At 32.0% G+C, this 22,101-nt stretch overlaps 2 protein-coding genes across 3 annotated transcripts; one reads left to right on the top strand and one right to left on the bottom strand.

The window, feature by feature from the left end:
- Window positions 1-426: 426 nt before the first annotated feature.
- Window positions 427-1,374, bottom strand: LOC111473474. Its single transcript, XM_023118971.1, has one exon. The coding sequence runs from the start codon at window positions 1,372-1,374 to the stop codon at window positions 427-429; it is 948 nt and encodes a 315-aa protein (XP_022974739.1).
- Window positions 1,375-9,031: 7,657 nt separating this feature from the next.
- LOC111473484 (NAD-dependent malic enzyme 1, mitochondrial-like) lies at window positions 9,032-20,723 on the top strand. Of its 2 annotated transcripts, none has more exons than XM_023118989.1 (19): window positions 9,032-9,310; window positions 10,704-10,800; window positions 11,453-11,571; window positions 12,195-12,362; window positions 12,499-12,627; window positions 12,931-12,991; window positions 13,665-13,768; window positions 13,873-13,956; window positions 14,336-14,442; window positions 14,705-14,816; window positions 16,471-16,584; window positions 16,922-16,987; window positions 17,450-17,522; window positions 17,623-17,709; window positions 18,335-18,389; window positions 18,483-18,554; window positions 19,426-19,488; window positions 19,575-19,689; window positions 20,563-20,723. In XM_023118989.1, exons 1-19 carry the CDS (start codon window positions 9,131-9,133, stop codon window positions 20,635-20,637), a joined length of 1,881 nt encoding a protein of 626 aa, XP_022974757.1. In that variant the 5' UTR covers window positions 9,032-9,130; the 3' UTR covers window positions 20,638-20,723. The 2 variants fall into 2 exon arrangements, with proteins under 2 accessions (XP_022974757.1, XP_022974758.1); XM_023118990.1 differs by having other exon boundaries at window positions 9,220-9,310; window positions 10,701-10,800.
- Window positions 20,724-22,101: the final 1,378 nt, after the last annotated feature.

Genomic DNA, 22,101 nt, shown 5'->3' with positions numbered 1-22,101 from the left:
TCGAATTTTTTTAATTATTTTATCAAAATTGTGTTTATCTACCATTTACATTAATAACTCACTAAAAAGGTAGAATATTTTTAATTTTTATATTAATTTTATTTTCCTTTTTCTGTCTTTTAATATGAACTCACTTGGCATAATTTAACCCAGAAAAAGAACAAGGAAATTCCACAAATCCCAAATCCCAAAGTCTAATTGTTCATGTTTGTTTGTTTTTTTGGGGGGTATTGATAATAAATGAATGCAAATGGTCATAGGAAGAATAGCAAAGAAACTAATCCCCGACATCGCGTGGCCTTTTATCGCAGAGGAAAAAGGATTTAAAATTCTTAAAAGGAAAACTGGAGGGGCAGAATCGTACATTTGCCAATCGTATCACCATCAACAATCAATTCTATGGTCAAATGTCAACGGTAGTCGATATCAACGGTTGTGATTGACTCTTCCAAAGTCCGCTATCTTCCTCGACCGATTCGCACAGAGATGAGGCTTCCCCGGAACCCTAAGATTGCCGGAGAAAGAAACTTCCGGCGACATTACCTTCTGATTCCAATTCCGGTTCGGACTTGCTCGTACCAGAGGACTCAAACAAAATGCGAATCCTGATACATTCTGTTTGTGCCCTAATTTCTCTCGTTTAGCCGATCCAGGAATCGTCATCGGAGACTGTTGAAACTTCTGAGAAATTGGAGAACGACCGTGACTTTCGCACTCTTCTTCATCCGATTCCGATATTATCGCCGGCGACATTCCGCGTTTAATCGTTTCACAATGATGTCTCCGTTCGGCACCAGCGATCGATTCCTCGACTGTCGCAAGGCTCGATTGCTGCTTAATCCGACGGCCGTTCAAGATCGTCGAGAACCACGACGGCGATAAAGAAGCCGAATCAGAACCGTGCGATTCGTGAGAAGGACTTTTATGCTTCTTCTCGAATTTCTCGGATCTAGATTTAAAAAGCTTCGACCAGAGCGAAAATTTACTCCTCTTTTTCCGATCGAACGAACCTGTAGTAACGAATGTAGAGTTCGCAGTGTTATTCGTTCTGTAATCAGGTCCGATTTGCGGAGTACTGTAAAATCGCTGATGGCGATTGCGGCGATTTCCTTCGCGATCGAGATCGCTCAACAAACCTTCATCCGATTTCAGACGATGATCATAAGGAGAAACAGAACGAAGAAAAACAAGCGGCGGTGGCGGAAGAGGTCTATCGTCCGCCGCACGATTATCGCCGGCAGCGGCGGCACGGATCTCCGATTGCTTCTCCGCTTGTGCCTGAGCAGCAATAATCAAAAAAAGACGCTCCCGTAAACAGGAAGCACAGACGCCGATGCTACTGCTGCAGTCGAACTGGTGCTTTTTGCACCTCATTTACTAGCGAAAAAAGAAAAATCGAAATCGGAGCGGAGTTTCAATGGCGGATCGTGAAGATTTCCGGCGAATTTTGAACGATGAAAACGAAAAGAACTCGGATGAAGAAACTTCACTGAAAATGGAAATTAAATTTTGCAAGGCGAGAGACGCTGGTTGGTTTACAGTAATTATTTATATTTATAAATGGATTGTGCTTTTTCGAAAGACGGAACCTGACAGCCTTTTTTTTTTCTTTTTATAATTTTTTAAACATTAATTAAAATAATCATTTAATTAAAATTAGGATAAATATGAATAATTGTTTCCCCGTATCTGTGTCGTTTGAATTTCACACCTTCCGCTGTAATTTTCTTTATTTGGCAACGATTTTCTTTCTAAATAATTCAAATATCTATTTTTTTTAAAAACGGCATATTAATTAATTATTTATTTTTGTTATAATTTCCATTTTTATTAATAACATTTATAATACTAAATTATTGAATAACTGCTCCCACGACATCTTCAAATTTAGAATTTTGTTGCATTTGTTATCTAAACCACAACTCACAACCGAACCAGATAAGTTGAGTTGAGTTACCAAGTTATTTTTTAATTATTTTTTAAAAATATAAATTATATTTATCCAACTGAATTCAGTGTTACATTAATAATTAAAATTTCACAAAAACTAATTATCAAGTATTTACACGTTAGAATGCATCATTAACATCGATTACAAATGTCAAATATTCTTAATTTTCGTAATGATTTTGACCGTCGGATAGGGTTAAGTTAGATTGTAACTTCATTTTTGAACAAGTTGAGTTCACCCAGTAAAAAAGAGACGACTCGAGAATTGACTCGAATTTTTTAGGTTTAAAAAGTTCAACTCGATCTAATCTTTATGGGAGACGACTCGAGAATTGACTCGAATTTTTTAGGTTTAAAAAGTTCAACTCGATCTAATCTTTATGGTTTAGATTGGGTAGTCTAAGTTAATATGGTCATCAAGTTACGTGATTTATTAAAAAAAAAAAATAATAATAAAATAAGTCGACTTTTAGAGTTGAAAGGGTAAACGGCGTCGTTATTTTCTATAATGAGTTATGTACGGACAATAATTTTATGACAAATGATGGTAGGTTTAAAAAACAGTTAATAGATAATAAATTCACCTCCATATAATACATTTTAATTTTAATATTTTATTTTGATGATTTTTATGGTTTAATAAAATTTTATAATCTCCAACCAATAGTCAGCTCCTACTTACAATAAATATATATATATATCCACTCGTATGCTCGTTACATTGTCTAAGCTCTATTCAGTCGATAACCTTTTTTAAGAGAATCCGCTCTTACCCCATTTGCCTTTAAGAGCTCTTTAGCGAGAAGCTTTTTTCTCGGGAAAATAACAATAGATAAAAATGACTTTTCTTTTTTTATTAATATCAACAAAATAAAATGACTCTTTCAATAATTCATTTGGTTTGGTAAAGTTCTTATAGTCTCTACTGTTTCGAAGATTCTACTAAATATAAATATTAATTATTATATTAAATATAAAATTTTATTTTAAAATAATTATTTGGAGATGACTTTAAAAAATGCATTAATGATCCACGAATTATATTTTTCAACAAAAAGAAAATTTCCATTTCCACTAAATTTTGAAATTTAAAAAATGAATTATTCAAAGCTTTATTTTTGTCATTTAATAAATAAATATACGACAAACACTTGTGAGCAAATAGGCAATCTAAACATATAATTTAATTAACAAGTTGGAAAAATTATAAATAATATATAATATTTTATTTCATGAAATTATAATAATTTTGAGAACGTCTCATTTAATAATTATTTGATATTTCTATAATGGTAAAAAATAATCATTTAATTTCTTAATAAACTCAAAAAAAAAAAAAGTAAATACTCTAAATATCTTAATAACCCTAAAATTCAATTATATGTATTAATATTACCGTCCGTAAAATTTTAAAAATTTCATTAATATCATTTCACTAAAAAAACTAGTAAATGTATTTACTATTATTGCCATTCTGAATTTTTTAATATTAATTTTGGAAGTTCATGACACTAACAGTAACTATATATTTTTATTTTTTAGAAAAACATTTTAAAATATTTTTATGATTAAAAAAAAAGTTATATAGCATTTTTATTAATTAAAAAATGCAAGATCACTAATGAAACTAAAACTTCACGTATATTTAAACACTTTCCAAATATTTTTTAAACGGTTCGAAAAATTCAAGGATATTTTTGAAACTTTAATTTTTAGTTCTATTAAAATTTTGTATTTTTAAAATATTTTTATTAACTTAGCTCTATATATATATATATAAAAGTTTATTTGTAATTCGATGTACTTAGACATAATCAATTTTAATTGTGGAGTTATTCAAATCTAAAACAAGTGTTATTGCGATGAGATATTTGATCAATAAAAATCATTCAAATTAGACATGATCGATCTTGCTAGTGGAGTGATTTGAATCTCAAACAATGTTTTTGCCTTGAGATATCCGATCAACAATGTAATCCAAATCTTATTTCTCTTGTAGTGATTTCCACATATCATTTGATATCAGAGCTTCAGGCTCAAGATCGGATTACCTTGTTGATCGAATATCTCAAGGCAAAAACATTATTTGAAATTCAAATTATTCTACAAACAAGATCGATCATGTTTAACTTGAATGATTCTTGTTGAGATATTGAATCACTCCACAGACAAAACAAGATTGATCACGTATTTGTTAATAGCTATGTGAGAGCACCGAATATGAACATGAAGACCATGTACGGCGGCAATCATAATTGGGAAGTGCATTTTCAAAGTGCGCCAGTGTGTACATGTGAAGACCATGTACGGCGGCAATCATAATTGGGAAGTGCATTTTCAAAGTGCGCCAGTGTGTACATGACTATAGTATGAAGGCCCAACTGCTTGAATTTACGCATAAATAATAAAAAGATACATTTTTTAATGGAAAAAATAATCACCATTCAACTGCTTGAATTTACGCATAAATAATAAAAAGATACATTTTTTAATGGAAAAAATAATCACCATTCACGGAATTAATTAATTTATCCACTTTAATACAGAGTATTTAAAGATTAAAATAATATGATAAATTCAGTCTAATTTACGCATTTCATATTAAATATTATATTTTTAATGTTTTAAGTTGACGTCAAATGGGATGTCAACTTTTTTTTATATAAAAAAAACAATTTATTATTTTTTTTTAAGAAGTGCCTTATTTTTAAATTTTGGTTCTTTTACAAAATAGAATAAATAAATAAGGCTCGATATATAAAAATAAAAAATAAAAAAATTTGAATAGAATAATTCATCATCTTAAAAAAAATGATGTCATAAATGATTTTATTTTATTTTATTTTTTAATATTCTTAAGTTGATTTTACACGCTATACACATATATATAATTATTTAAATTTTGTTAGTACTATAGTCAGAGAAAAATGTGACAACCAGCAAAAAGTCATGACGGGTAGCGAAGAGAGTTCCTACTTTACTAATTAATCGATAATTTTTCTTCCTTTAAATGTCGGAGTAGGAATTTAATAGGTTAACTATAAAAAAAATTAATTCGATAATTTTTCTTCCTTTAAATGTCGGAGTAGGAATTTAATAGGTTAACTATAAAAAAAATTAATTAAAATTATAATCGAAGTTGGCTTGGTAAACCAAGTTAAAGTCAAAGTAAAACGTGTTTAAGAGTTTAGCTAAAAACATTTTTGTCGATATTGAAAGTACTTCTAGAATACTTTTAGTCAAAGCCGCCCTCGAAAATAAAACGCTCAAAAACTAAATATAAAAATTATGTTAAATTATTTGGCTCAAAATATTATTTTGATTCATTTTGGTTTTTATATTATTAAAATTTCAAAATAATCCCACTTAAGAGATCAAGTTAGTCACGTAAAATTTTGGTTTTTATATTATTAAAATTTCAAAATAATCCCACTTAAGAGATCAAGTTAGTCACGTAAATATCAAAAGTTTTAAATGACACGGTTGGAGTAAAAATACGTGTTTGGGAAGAAAATGATAATTTAGGTATTTGCAATAACTGGTCCCCCAACTATGTATAAATTTGAATTTAGACCACTAAAGTTGGAGTTATTTCCTTTTGGCCGCGTCACGGTTTAGGCACGTGCTACTCCTGCCGTTGGATTGTTTAGTGGCTGGGGTGGGCCCACCTCAGGAGCGAGCGGCCCACTAGACAATAACGACTTTAAATCCCAATCCTCACTGCTTGAATAGTCTAGCCCGCCAGACAATTAGGATTTTTTTTTTTTAAATAAAAAATAAATAAAGAAAGTCATATTTTGAGTTTTTTTTTTTAAATAAAAAATAAAAATAAAAAGTCAACCTTTTTTTGTTTATAAAAAAAATTTGGCACTTTTAGTTATATATATATATAGTCGTTTTAATAATTTTCTATTTAGTTATTTGATGAACGTTAAAATTTGTCAACTATAAAAGTAGATGATCTAACTCTTAGCCGACATTTCTTTATTTTAGTATAGATATTTGTCTATTGAATTTAAAATGTTTGAGTTAGTAAATTTTTTCAACTCAACCCAACCTAACCGTAATTTTGTTAGGCTTAGTTGATTCGAATTGTTCGTTTATTCAAAATTTTAATTTTTTAATAAAAGTAAAATATGGTAACAGACTAGCTAGAGCTTGCCTGCCTTTTTAATGTAGTAGTTGTCTTTCTCGTCAGGTTAGGTTAACTTGACTCCTTCCCGTGTAATGAATTGAATATGTTGTTGTTGCTTACTTGGTTGGTTGCTTGCTTGCCTGCCTGCTGCTTGCTTTCTTTCTCGTCAGGTTGGGTTAGCTTGACCTCTTTAGTATGTAATGAATGTTGTTGGCTGACTTGCTTCTTGCTTGCTCCCGAGGTCGCTGTTTGACTCGATTCCGATAGCCATTCCTCTGTAACTTGATTATTCTATTGGTCTCATTCCCTTCTTTCTGTCTGTATGTCTGTCTGTTTTTTCCTTCACCGTAACCTAATTGAACTTCTTAACCTCTGGGTCAAGCTGGCTGGTTTGCTCCTTAACTACTGAACCATTACTTATTTCCCTTCTTTCTGTAGGTCTTCATATTCTTTCTCCTTCACCTGTCCCTATTTCTTCTTTAGAAGACTGTAATCTAAGAGCAATACTTCTTCCTTATGAATGAGAGTGAACTGTCAGACTCAACCTCAAACCGGAACCGAAACCCAATATTCTTCACCTGTCCCTATTTCTTCTTTTTCTTCTATTTATAAAACATACCTTTATTTATTTTTAAACATTTAATTAAGATTTACTACTCAACTTAAATATATATAATTTATTGATATAAATAATAACCGTCATTTTTTAAAAATATAATCATAATTTTTCTAAGATTATTTTCATATCTCTAGTCGAGTTCTTCCAATTTATTTATTATTATTTAAAGTATATTTTTGGTTGATTTTAATTATCACTAATTATTGTCGCATTTTGTTGACTTTTTATGAGTTATTGGAGACCGGAGAAAATTAGAGAATAATGGATAATGATTATAAATAAAATAAAAGTAACCTCGTAAAGTCAAATTCTTATCACTTAATTATTTTAAGAAAAAAAAACGAATGAAAATGCGAGGTCGAAAACTACTTTATAATATGTTATAAGGTAGTTACGCCTAAATTCTCCTTTTTGATAAAAGCTTATTATAAAATACTTTATAATATGTTATAAGGTAGTTACGCCTAAATTCTCCTTTTTGATAAAAGCTTATTATAAAATAATAATAAGAATAATAATTAAAGTTAGAAAAGTAAAATAGAGCACATGCTTCACATTTACATATGAAAGGGAAGCTAGGTGCCCATACCCCTTTATTCCATTCTAAAATTAAGGTTAATTAATTGTAATTAGACTTCATTTGAATTTAATTTCAGGTGCGTACTATTTTAATATTTTTCGATATTTATATTGTTATTAAATGCTATCATTTTTTTTTTACAACAATTGAGACAAAATATTAATGCTTTGAAACCATATGGTTTTTTTAGCCTAACATATTTTAGGATAAGGATATTTTTATTAATTTTGATAATTTTTTTTAATATTACCGACCTGATCAAGTTGTAACTTGCTCATACAGAGCGATTGAAAATATTTCGTTCAAACGCTCGAGACGAAAGGACGTAAGAGGTCGATTCGAATACTCCACACTCACTCATACAGAGCGGTTTGAAATATTTCGTTCAAACGCTCGAGACGAGAGGATGTAGGAGGTGTATTCGGATACTCCACACTCACTCATACAAAGGGGTTTGAAATATTCCGTTCAAATGTTTGAGACGAAAGGACGTAGGAGATCGATTCGGATATTCCACACTCACTCATACAGAGCTATTTTGTTCAAACGCTCGAGACAAAAGGACGTCGATTCGGATATTCCACACTCACTCATACAGAGCTATTTTGTTCAAACGCTCGAGACAAAAGGACGTAGGAGGTCGATTCAAATACTCCACCCTTATTAACAAATATTTTAACAATTAATTCAGCATTTAGGCCTAAAATATAACCCTTTCTTTTTTATATATTTTTTTTGTTCTATTCTTTTTTTAATCCCTTATTTTGTATTATATATAATAATAATAATAATTAATAGTTCTTTTAATTAATACATCGATATTTATAATTTTACGATTAATTACTAAATAATCATTTATCTATCATAAGATAAATATTAATTCGATAAAAAATCGTGTCATGTGATAATTTAACTCGAAACTCGAAAAATCCAAATGAATTAAAGGGAAGTCGGGCCTACTTCAAGAACTAAGGCCTACCAAATAAGATTAAATCCCACACAAATGTAACTAAAATCCAACCTACCCAAAGTACGAATACAACAATTTGGTTAGTGTTGCAATCGTTATCCTAAATTCAAATAACGTTCCAAATGTTTTCTCGATAGATATAGTCGTGATTGACCAACATACTTGTTTTCGGGTGATGGTTCGAGATGCTTATAAGAGAAGGATGCTTACTACAAAATTTTTCAAATTTATGATCGAAACAGTAGAATTAATGTATCATCGTAACCCAAAACGACATAAATTTGAGTTGAAGCACGTCTCGAGTGGGTGAACTGCACAGTCATTTTTTGTGCTCGACGTGTTTTTAGTTTTATAGATTTTTTAATACTAAAAAAAGTCTTATATAAATTTAAACGCACGTATTAAATATTAATTATTGTATATTAATGAAACAAAACAAAAATAAAATTATAATTATAATTCATAGAAAATCAAATTCAAATATTATTTTGTAACTCAACCATATAGTTTATAAAAATTTAAATTTCAAGAATATAAATATTATAATACTAATAATAAATAATTCAATATAAATGATTAAGTTTAGGAGAGAAATCAATACTAAAATTAGGATTTTTTTTGGGAAAAAATTAAGGAAAATAGTTAATATAAATTGTTCATTCCAAAATTGAGTATTATACGCCAAAATTAATATTACATATTGTTTCCCTCCATCACGTTCAATCTCTTTCTCGCCCGATCTCACTCCGGGAAGCTCTCTGCGTCTGTAACTTCCCTCCATCACGTTCAATCTCTTTCTCGCCCGATCTCACTCCGGGAAGCTCTCTGCGTCTGTAACTTTCCAGTTGTGTTGAAGAAGCCATTGAAATCAGCTGAATGACGAAGTGGAATTCTCTATCTGCTTCGCTTATGAAGCGGCTGAAGCTTCACTACCAGATGAATAACAGTATTCCGGCGATAACACAGGCGAGATCCTTCACTACAAGCGAGGGGCATCGTCCTACCATTATTCATAAACGTAGTCTCGATATTCTTCACGATCCGTGGTTTAACAAAGTAAGCCTTTCGCTATTATTTCGATATTCTTCTCGTCTGATTTGCTTCTGTTGTTTTGTATTCGTCGTTATAATACATTCTTAGCGGGATACGGAACTTGACATCGGTGTTAACTGGAATCATTAGTTGTTTGATTGAGCCTATGCTTACTCCAGCGACTTGCGAAGATAATATGTATTTATCAATCGATATTAGAGGAATTATCAATTACCTGTTGTTTATTTAGTAGCGAAAACAATTGAACTTAAAAACTGTTTGACAATCGAATCAACTACTGCTAAAACTAATCGACTAATTCTCTAGCTCACCACATGATTATTGATCGTGGTTTGGTTCTTGAGTATCCAAATGTTACCGTCGGATACTGGATCGAGTTGCGGTAATTTTGTGAGAATTAATGATACAGAGTTGGCGGCGATCCAGGGTTATTAGATCAGAGTTTATAAAATTCCAGCTAATTAGATGGTGTGTGAAAGTATGTACTGGTTATCAAGTTTTGCGCAATTATTGGCTGAAAGTGAATGGTTCTGTATGGTCGGCACTGTTTATTTTTATTTTTAAATTATCGGTTAATGATCTGCATTCGTTGCTTTAGTCAGCACTGTTTGTGAAAAGAGAGTTTTAGTTAGCATTTGTATTCTTAAAATATCGTAGAGTGACTTCTGCAACCTTCGCCACGGATAAACATGAACATGCTCGCATATGTTGATGTATGGAATGGAACACGTATGTCCATATGTACATATTTGCATGCACACACACACACACACACACACACATATAGATAGATAGATAGACATGGTTTGAGAGTACATTCAAGTGCATTTTCCTATATTTTGAATTTCTGACGTGATGGATGATGGAAGAGGATTGGGGGACTACCTAATTCTTTCAATATCTGTTGTATTTTATGATCTTTTTCTCAAAGAAATTGTAATCTCAACTTGTGTACTTACATTTAAAAATATTTACATAAGAAACTATCCCTCTGGTCCCCCCAACAACTCTATCATATGGAAAGAATCCAATTCATTATCTTGGACTCATTGATATGGCATATTTTTTGTTTACTGTTAATGGTTGTGAAATGAAGAAAATGCTATCGCCAAATACTAGATTAAGTCTAGTTGAACGCCAACTTCTATTGTACTTCCAACCTAAAATGAAGTTTATTTCACTGAAAGAAGGGAAATGATTTACTTTAAAGAATTCCTTTTCCTTTTAAAATGGTCTACTTATGTACTTCCAACCTAATGAAGTTTAAATATGTTATGGGAATTGGAAAATTAAATCTGATGTAGTTGGAGCTTTTTTTTATCAGTGTTTGGATTCTTATTTTGCTTTGGTATAAATGCCATTTATGGATCTCCCTTCTTCTTTATCATCATAGTAGGGAACAGCCTTTTCAATGACAGAACGGGACCGGCTTGATCTTCGAGGACTTCTTCCACCAAATGTAATGTCTTCAGAGCAGCAAATTGAACGATTTAGTAAGTTCTTGCGATTTTAATTTTCCATGGAGTCATTAAGAATAAAACCCATTTATTATATAATTCTTAGTATGGCCTTTAAACTCTTATTGTACATTGGTGCCTGTTACTTGACATTTGGCTTCAACATCATTTACATGTCTTAAGAGTGTGCGAACATGAAAATAATGAAAATAGTGCTCTTTGTTTTAAGTTCCTTTGATGTTATCTACTTTTACTTTTGTTTAATTTTATGTTTCTACTTGTTGAATAATTCATAAAATTGAAATGATTGTTGACAAATCTCTCTTTATTATGGAACAAGATTATTCTTGTTGTCATGCCTGGTGCATGTTCCATATAGCAGCTCTGAATTCCTTCTATTAGTATTGGAGCAACATTCCTTCAGTTTTTTAATATAGTTATTCTCGAGTTTATAGATTGTATCTAAATCTACATTCATTGCATTCCGTTTAAATTCTAAAATTTGTCTTCTATAGATAATATATAGCTTTCAACTTTTCATCTTGTTCTTTAAATTTATCGTGCATTTGAACTTCTGAGATCAACAACAGTTTTCTTGCAGCTCTGGTCACGGCCTCTTCTAATTTTTTTTTTCTTCCAAATCTACGTACTTCAATCTACATGACATAACTAACTAAATAATTTACAGTGGTTGACCTGAAGAGGCTTGAAGTTCAAGCAAGAGATGGGCCTTTAGATCCAAATGCTTTGGCCAAATGGCGAATTCTGAATAGATTGCATGATAGAAATGAGACAATGTACTATAAGGTGCGTTAAGATTGCTCATCTATTAGTGCACACAATGCCAAGGAATTTTTACGGACTCTTGAATTCATGATCTAAACTAGCCAGTGTTTGTTTTATGCATCTATAAATTTTATTATCTCAGTCTTGTTTTTGATTACGAACTATTGTTAACATCAATCAAGTTAGGCTAAGTAGCCATGCTCACCGAAGGGGAAGGGCATTTCTTCTAATGGAATAAAGTAAGCTTTCATTAGGTTATTCTGTTTTCCTATGTTTTCTTTAGTAAGTAAGAGATCTCGTGGACCATGTTTTCTTTTTCCCAAGGCATGATTAAATATGCCGCAAAATTTTAAAAGATTGATGACATCGTCTACCAAATATGTTCGATGATATCTACCTTTCTTCTATTGTGGACAAAATGCAACTTCACAATTTATCAGTCATCCATCACATTCAAATTATTCTTGAAAACTTGAAACAAATCGAATTTTCACGTGGTTTCATTTCTCAGTGTACATGTATTATTCTTACTTATAGTGTTATAAAGTATTTTGTACCGTCATATCTTTCTAATAGATGCAATTATTTGTGTTATGATTTGTATGGCATATCATAAGTCATCTAATTAAATGTGAATTTGTTAGGTTTTGGTCGCTCACATCAAGGAGTATGCGCCAATAGTATATACACCAACCGTAGGTCTTGTTTGTCAGAACTATAGTGGCTTGTTTAGAAGGCCAAGGGGAATGTATTTCAGTGCAGAAGATCGTGGAGAAATGATGTCAATGGTTTATAATTGGCCTGCTGAACAGGTTTTCTTCATGTAACTTGGATGATCATAACAGACAAGTCATTGTGCCAATTCAAATTGTTCAGAAGGCAAATAATTTTGACTCTTCAGAATTGGAACTCTTTATATTAGTTTAATCGAACACAACTTTTTTGCAGGTTGATATGATTGTTGTTACAGATGGAAGTAGAATATTAGGTCTTGGAGATCTTGGAGTACATGGAATCGGTATTGCAATTGGGAAGTTGGATATATATGTTGCTGCTGCTGGGATAAATCCTCAGAGGGTAGATTCTTGCTACCACATTTCTTAGTGTTTAGCCCCCTAGCATGATTACCAAGTAGCTGATTATGTTTAGGAACTTATTAAATGGTTCAGAAACTTTTATTCATGTTCTATAAATGATCTAAGCAAGGCCATACGAGTTTGGGCTATTGTTTTGTTTTGGTTTTTTTGGTATTTTTATTTTTCATTTTCAATTTGGGTTGTTACTAGACTATCATTTTTGAGTTGTCTTTAGGTGGATATCTTTTCAGTGTTTGTTTTTCTTTATAACTTGACAATCAATGGAAATCTCTTCTTGCAACAGGTGCTTCCAGTCATGATTGACGTTGGAACCAATAATGAAGAGCTTCTGAAGAACCCCTTATGTAAGTGCCTTATACCATTAGGTGGCTAGTATGCTAAATTCTCATTTTTTTTTTTTTTTAAATGTCTTATTGAAAGTTTGATTTTTAATTATTATAATAATAAAAAATCTTCAATTTGCTGATCAATCATTCATAATATGTATAATTTTTTTTTCCTCAGTATTTTTGGGATTATACCTGTCCTTGTTTTGTGTTTGAATTAAGACTGTCTTAATCATCACAAAAAAATCACTTTATAGTTGATACTGCAGTGAGGTGATTTCTAAAGTTTTAAATATTGGGGATGTGCTTCATTCAAATGAGTTAAGTATGATGATTTAAATCTTGTAATGGGTAACATTATATTGGGGATGTGCTTCATTCAAATGAGTTAAGTATGATGATTTAAATCTTGTAATGGGTAACATTGTTATATTTTTCTCATGATGGGCCAACATCTTCGAAACATCAAAAAATTGCTCAATACCCATTAGTTAGGTATAATTTTCAAAATTTCATGAATATTCCACATCTTCATAAGACCCCATTACAATGTTTTAGTTAGGTATAATTTTCAAAATTTCATGAATATTCCACATCTTCATAAGACCCCATTACAATGTTAGTGTGATATTTGGGGATCATACTTTCATGCATTAGCTGTTGGTTTTTATTGCTATGGCATTTTTCATAGATTTGGGATTGCAAGAACACCGATTGGATGGGGATGAGTATTTGGCTGTTATCGATGAGTTCATGGAGGCAGTGTTTACTCGCTGGCCACATGTTATTGTTCAAGTAATTCAACTGCAACTCTGGTGAAATAATTGGATTTTCTACTTTTCTTGTTTTCCATTATATTTTTAAAATTTTGCAATAAATATTTGGCAATTGTTCAACAGTTTGAAGATTTCCAAAGCAAATGGGCCTTTAAGTTATTGCAACGATACAGGAATACCTACAGAATGTTTAATGATGACGTTCAGGTTGACCATTCTCTCCTTTCTTCTTCTTGGCTTTTCCTTTCTTCTAATAATTTTTCTATTTGTACTTTGATTTCTTGTACTATACTAATTTGTCAACTTATCTAGATTTGTTTGATATTTTCAGTTCTTGAACTTTTAGGTATTTAGATTAGTATGTTATCAACTTATGAATATCTTTATCAAAACTTTATGGTGACTAATATAAACTACACTTGCTGATTTATATGACAGTACCTTCTTTTTTGTTTAGAATCTGATGGCATAACATTAGCTGGCAAAATTACAGTGGCATTTTGATTCTAAAAGCTATGCTTTATCGTTCAACCGTCATGGGCCATGATCGGCCAACACTAACAATTCATTGTCAAATTCTCTCTAGGGAACGGCAGGAGTTGCTATTGCCGGGCTTTTAGGTGCTGTGAGAGCACAAGGAAGACCGATGATCGACTTTCCAAAGCAAAAGATTGTTGTTGCTGGTGCTGGAAGGTAGTTTCATTCCTAATGTTGTTATCTAACATTATGAGATAAACTTTAGAATTTTGTATGATGATAGTGTTCATAGAGTCCCGAGGCATGCTTCATTTCGAGAAATATACAAAAAATAGTTTTTAGTTTTATTCATGATCTTGTTAACCATACAAAACTTTTAACCATGTAATCTTTCTCTTCTGTTCTAATTTGATTTCTGTCATGCTATAACTTTCCTTTACCATTTATAAGTTTCTGCTTTTTTCTTTTAATGATGCAGTGCAGGAATTGGGGTTTTAAACGCGGCAAGGAAAACCATGGCAAGGATGTTGGGAAACAATGAATCAGCATTTGAGGCTGCTCGAAGCCAATTTTGGGTGGTCGATGCTCAGGTGATCAACCGCTAATCTTTCTTTGTATTTAAAATTCTTGAGATAAAAGTTTTTACGTTTAAAATCTAACAGCAAAGTTATTACTAGACTGTCATGTTTTGATCTTTTATGTTTATAACCATACCCGGGTTGGGAATGAGATTTGAGATGATAAATATAAAACCCGTGTTTGGGGGAGGGGATTTAATTTATTGCTTGGGAAAACTCTTTTCCTAGGCATAAAAAAAGTGGCAGGGATTTTAAAACCCATACAAATGGATAGGTTTTCTATATCCTTTCTTTTTTTTTTTTCCTTTTCTTTTTGTTCTTTTATATTTTTTTTTCTTTTGTATTATTTATTCTTTCACTTGATTATTTTTCTTGTTCATTTCTTTTTTTCTTTTCTTTGTTCTTTTTCTAAATATGATTTTTTCCGATTATTTATGTTTAGTAGTGTTCTTTCTTTTATAACTCTGTTTTCCTTTTTCAATTAGATGTATTTCATGTTGAAATATAATTAATTGGTTCAAATTAAAATTTAAATTAATAATCAAAAACTATAATTGATAAAAATTAAGTAACTATACTATTGTAATAGTTATTTTATCCATACATTTTTTTAAAAATTCTTTTTATTGTTTTCTTAATAAATTATTATAAAGATTTATAAGTATATCTCATTTAATATAATTTACTCCACCATATACAACATTTAATTTTTGAAACAAGAGTGGTGCTAAATATTTATCATTAAAAGTTTTATAATTTTATTAAAATCATTTATTTGAGGATAGTTTTAAAATTTATGACAAAATAAAATTAAAAACCTAAATTTTAATGAATGAAAATTAAAATTAAAATTTAATTAGTTAAAATTATTTTAATAATCTAACTTAATAAAATAATTAACAATAGTTAAATTATCTAAAATGGTTGAAAAAACTTTATTTATATGGATTCTGAAAATATTTTTCATGCAACACCACATACCGTTATTTGATTTTCAGACATCATAAATAAAATCTTGAACCAAATAACCCCTTAATGATGTTCTCTTCTCCTTCTCAAACCTGAAGTTTTTAATGGCCTTTGTATAATTTTTTATCCAACATGTAATTTTATAAAAACATAGATACACTTACTTTTTGATCCTTATTGTTCATATAAAACCAAGGGTTGAACATATTGGGAAAAAGACTTTGGATCTGACCATTTGGCTCAATAAATATCTCACGAGTTTTTGGCCTACTAAATAATGTAGGTGAGGCTATACTTCCTAGTTTTGGAAGATGAGCATTTTACGGCCGGCAAGTTTTTTGTAAAGACAAAAAGTATTGCTTGTTACTTAAAGCACTTATCTTTGTTTTTTTCATTAAAAAAAAAAAAAGAACTTTGTGCACGTATATTTGTTTCATCTATTCAGTCATGTCAAGAAAAAGAATTGTGAGCTTTGCTTGTATTATTGAATTCAGCCAACATTTTCCAGTGTATGAATATTTCTTGCTTACAAATTGCAGTGAGACCTTCATTATCTAAGGTTACATCCATTATACTCTAGGATGTTGTTTTGTCATGTTGTTGTCCCTCTACTGGGTACATCGTATGTCAATAGCACCTGGGTGTTGTGGGAGCAAACATTTCCCATATTTGTTAATTGTTTCCTTGTTATTGTCAGGGTTTGATCACAGAGGAACGAGAAAACATTGATCAAGATGCAAGCCCATTTGCAAGGAAGGTCAAAGAAATTAATCGTCAAGGATTGAGGGAAGGTGCAAGTCTAGTGGAAGTGGTCTGTAAATTTTCCTTCCTCATTTATAGCTACTTTTTCATAGAGTAATCATGTCTTCCTTCTTATCTCCACTATCATCTTTGTTTTGACGTTGACTTTTAGAAATTATAAGTTGTTCAAAATCGTGGGATTTGAGTGGAGAACTTAAATAATTATTGTAGGAAATTACTAAAATCTTTTGAGGCAACATAATTTCTATGAAATAATAGATCCTTCTTGCGTTAATTTATTTCAGTGCGACTTTTCTATTTTATTTGATTCTTAGTTTTTTAATTCTACTGCCCCCATATGGTATAAATTTGAATTTCTTCCATTTTCTTGAAAATGTTAATATTAGGTACAAAAAGTGAAACCTGATGTGCTTCTGGGATTGTCTGCAGTTGGTGGATTGTTCACAAAGGAGGTATTAAACATGGTTCTTTTGATACAAAATATTTCTGGTCACCATTCACTTGTCTCCTTAATATTTTCTTTTCAGAGATAACCAACTTGCTGTTCTTTGAGTTATTTGTGCCTTATAATGTGTGTTAGATTTCCTTTGTTTCAAAATGTCACTTTTGATTAAAAATAAAATCAGTTTGATTTATCTATTATCTTTTCGGTAAGATACGGTGGGAGCCCCTGTGGGACTTAAAGAAATGATGGTTGAAAATATAAACAAAAGGAGAGTGAAAAAAAAAAGGTAAATAAAAAAGATGTTGAAAAGGGCAGCTCTAAACTCATTTGGATATCGTACATATTTTTGCATTAAATGTTCATGATATGTATACATGAGCGACCTTAGGTTAAGTAGAAAATTTTGGGTGGTTACAACTCAAATGTGAAACTTGTGCAGTTTTAATCATTTTGTACAACATGCGTTTAGGTATTAGAGGCTCTTAAAGGATCAACTGCGACAAGACCTGCTATTTTTGCCATGTCTAATCCTACAACAAACGGTACGGTTGTACAGTTTATGAATCTCTCTACTTGTGCATAGGTCACAAATCTCGCCCTTTGGTTAGTAATGCTTACAGTTTGAATTGTTGTCTAATGTAGCCGAGTGCACTCCTGAACAAGCATTCTCAATCTTGGGTGAAAACATCATATTTGCGAGTGGAAGCCCATTCAAGGATATTAATTTTGGTATGTTGGAAAAACAAGCAAACGTTTACTAGCTGCGAGAAGACAGGAAATTTTTTGGATTCATTGGGCGCAAAATTATTATCTTCAAACTAGCAAGTGACATTGTGCGGCACTTTTAAACATCTACTTAGCTTTTAACATTCTGTTTCAATTAACATCCATTTTTAAAATCCTTATATATTTTAAAGAGAGGGTAAGCTTTTCTTTTGCTTCTTATTTGAATTTTTATTTAAGGACAGAGCTTTGGGTGTTTAATGTGAACGGGTGTAGTGTTTTTCTTTCAACTAAATTTGAGCAGCAAGTGCCTCCTTTTTTCGTTATGCATCAATAATTTGAGAATTTGTTTTGCAAAAATGTTTCTTCTCTGTACAATTTCTTTCTTGAAAAACAAACACAAATAAAGTTATAGACTTTAGTGTTATTTATCTTCATTATAATAACAATAGTTCTGTCTGTGGCAACTATAATTTGGCAAGTTGTCCTCTCACGATTCTCCTTTTTGTTCATCAGTTATGAAACTGTTGCCTTTGATTTTATTCAATTTCTATGAGTTCAAATATATTAAAAATCTTTCCTTTTCAACTGTTCCTTAGAAAATGTTCTAATATATTACAATGTTCTCCAGGGAATGGTCATATTGGCCACTGCAACCAAGGAAACAACATGTATCTTTTCCCAGGGTTAGTTTGCCAAGTTGCACATTGCAATGGCGATTTAGATAATATTTGATTATATTTAAGGTCTATAATGTGGGAGCATGCATGTTTGTACAGTAGTGGGCTCGGTACTCTTCTATCTGGGGCTCCTATCGTATCTGATGGCATGCTGCAGGCTGCTGCCGAGTGGTAAGCCTTCTCCTATACATTCAACTTTTTGTAGATCAACTTTTGTTGATGCAAATGTCAAAGGAACAATCCTGAAGTTATAGACGGATGGAATTTAGTCATTTTGCAGTATAGCATAGTGTAACTTTTTGTTTCAAGTTTGGACTTGGTTGGTGCGGTAGCTAGAAAGAACTCTTGACTGGAAAAGGGTCTTTGTTTTTTCTGGACATAGAGAAATTTTTTACCAAGTATAATAGAAGTCCCACATCGATTGGAGAGTAGAAAATCTTGAGGGGAAATCTAAAGAGGACAATATCTGCTAGTGGTAGGTTTGAGCTATTCCAAATAGTATCAGAGCCAAACACCGTGCGATGTGCTAGCGAGGAGGCTGAACCTCAAAGGGGAGGACATGAGGCGGGGGTGGATTGGAGCCCACGTCGATTGGAGAAAGAAATGAGTGCCAGTGAGGACGCTGGGCCCAAAAGGGGGTGGATTGTGAGATCTCACATCAATTAGAGAGGAGAACAAAACATTCTTTATAAGGGTGTGAGAATCTCTCCCTAGCACACGTGTTTAAAAAATGAATCTTGAGGGGAAGCCGAAAGAGGACAACATCTGCTAGCGGTGGGCTTTGACTATTATACTTGAAGAAAGGAGTCAAAGCAATTCTTTTCGATAAGGTTAAATTACTAATAAAATTAAAAGCTTTAAGATTCCATTAGATGTACAATTCAAATTTATATTTAATAGTCATTTTAAAAGTTTCGAATTTGTCAAATATCTATTAGGCAGAAAATTAAAAGTTTAAGAATCATAGACACAATGACCACAAAATAAAATGAGCAGGAATATCTTCAAACTAATGATTCTGTCATTCTATTTGTAACAACAGCCTCGCTGCATATATGACTGAAGATGAAGTCCACGAAGGAATTATTTATCCATCAATTTCCAGGTAATTCATCATCTTTATTTGATGTTTATATACTTCTCTTTAGGATTGAGATGAGAAAGTGAGAAGTTTCATGTTTTTGTTTGTAGAATCCGTGATATTACAAAGGAAATCGCTGCAGCTGTTATTATGGAAGCGATAGAAGAGGATCTTGTTGCAGGATACCGTGATGTAGATGCTCGAGAACTCCAAAAATTTAACAAGGTATTTTTAGAAACTTTAAACAGTAATCACAGACGTTCCATGCATGATTCATACTTTTTAGGCATTTTTCGATGAAGTTGAAACTATTGTTAAAGTCAATGAACATGGTTGAACTAGTTCGAATATATATTCTAAATCAAGAGGTCAAAATCTTGAATGTGATGTCCCACGTTGGTTGGGGAGGAGAACAAACCACCATTGGTGTGGAAACCTTCCCCTAACAGACGTGTTTTAAAGCCTCGAGGGGAAACCTGAAAGGAAAAGCTCAAAGAGGACAATATCTACTAGCGGTGGATCTGGGTCGTTACAAATGGTGTTAGAGCCAGACACCGGACGATGTGCCAGCCTTCTCGCTGTTCCCCGAAGGGGGGTAGACACGAGATGGTGTGCCAGTAAAGACGCTGGGCCCTAAAGAGGGTGGTTTTGGGGGCGGTCCTACATTGATTGGAGGAAGGAAAGAGTGCCCCACATTGGGGAAGGGGGGTGGACTGTGATGTCCCATATTGGTTGGGCAGAGAACAAACCACCATTTATAAAGGTGTGGGAACCTTCGCCTAGCAGACGCGTTTTAAACCTTTGAGGGAAAGCTCGAAAGGAAAAGTCCAAAGAGGACTTATCTGCTAACGGTGGATCTGGGTCGTTACATTGAATCTCTACTTTGTTGAACTCAAAAGATGAAAAAAAAAAAAGGATTGTTCAAGCACATAACGGGATCGTACTTGTAGTTGACTAATCATTCAAATCAAATTATAAGTCAAAGACATCACCATGAGTAATGCAATTTTCATATTTGTTTTCTTTTCCAGGAACAAATTTTGGAATTTGTGAAGAACAACATGTGGGTGCAATTTTCATATTTGTTTTCTTTTCCAGGAACAAATTTTGGAATTTGTGAAGAACAACATGTGGGATCCAGATTACCCGACAGTAGTTTACCATCAGGATTGATTTATTGTTGTAAGAACAGAATAATAATATTATTTCATTCCAAGCAGTATTGATCTGTTTTTGAAAAGAACAGAATAATAATAATATTTCATAATATTATTTCATTCCAAGCAGTATTGATCTGTTTTTGAAAAGAACAGAATAATAATAATATTTCATGTAACTGTGTAGAATGCCACACGTTACAAGATTTTCTAATGCAAGGAAGCCACAAAGAGCAGAGTTGTTTATACGTTCATGATCTATCTTTTTCCAAATATTTTCAGAGTTGGTAATTTTATCTCCCAGAGTTGTTTATACGTTCATGATCTATCTTTTTCCAAATATTTTCAGAGTTGGTAATTTTATCTCCCATGAACAGCATTTATATTCAAATTATGGGATTTTTGTTGTATGATCTCAATTTTAAAGCGATTTTAATGCAATTTTTGGTGCTATAATTTTGTTGGATTGAGATTCTTATGTATATTTACCACTTATTTCTATGAGTCCAAATGTTTTGAAATGGGACAATTTAGTAGCATTTATATTTATAGGAACGACGGAAGTTGGCTTGTTGGCTTTTGTTTTTTGTTTTTCGAGTTCAACAATTATAGAGTAGATCTAACGAATCTATAACTTTCTTTACATTAAAATTCCTTCGTTTAGGGGTTGATTCCCTTTACACGGTACTGAGCCACATCGAATGACTCTTATTAATACAACATTAAAGATTCAATTTACTAGGACAATGGATCAGGAAATTTATGGCTGAGCTTGACCTTTAAACTATATTTAGTCTTTAATTAATTTTCCCTTGGAAAAAGGAAGAATTGTTTATTTATGGATGTTTTCCAATATAATTATAATTACGTATGCATTATTAGAAGAGGACAAACAAACGCCAGATTAGTTCTTAATTTCTAATAGGAACATTTTAAGCAATTTTAAAAGCCGATCGGATCGGGCTAAATGGACCGAACCGGGCCGGCTAAGACAAAGCCGTTAACAATACTTTAATTTGAAAAAAAAAAAAATAAATAAATAAAATAAAATCGTGGGATGCAATCGTCATTGCCAACAATCCCAATAACGAACAAATAATAAATAAATAAAATAAAATCGTGGGATGCAATCGTCATTGCCAACAATCCCAATAACGAACAAATTTATCACCAGCTTTTTCTTTGTGGAACTTCCCATCCCGTGGGGCCCACCGTTACAACATTCATATAAAAAAAGTTTTTAAATATTCAAATTCAAAATTTGAAAATTCGCACGTGACTTACACGTGCGGTGTATTTTAGCTAAAAGCCCCCATCAACAGCTTAACAATTGTCCGGAGCAAAAGCGCATTTTAGCCGTTTTCAACGGGCTTCTGACGACTGTCCAAAAAGTAAAGTGGCGAGCACCCAGGCCATTTCTTCCACAGCTCTTTCAATTTTTGTCCATTCATCTTCTGTTTGATTCTTCAAAACAGTTGGC

Source organism: Cucurbita maxima, unplaced genomic scaffold (genome assembly GCF_002738345.1).
Source record: "Cucurbita maxima cultivar Rimu unplaced genomic scaffold, Cmax_1.0 Cma_Scf00123, whole genome shotgun sequence".
In the NCBI taxonomy this organism is placed as follows: domain Eukaryota; kingdom Viridiplantae; phylum Streptophyta; class Magnoliopsida; order Cucurbitales; family Cucurbitaceae; genus Cucurbita; species Cucurbita maxima.
The sequence above is the reverse complement of the archived record's forward strand: the minus strand, read 5'-3'. Positions and strand labels throughout refer to the sequence as shown.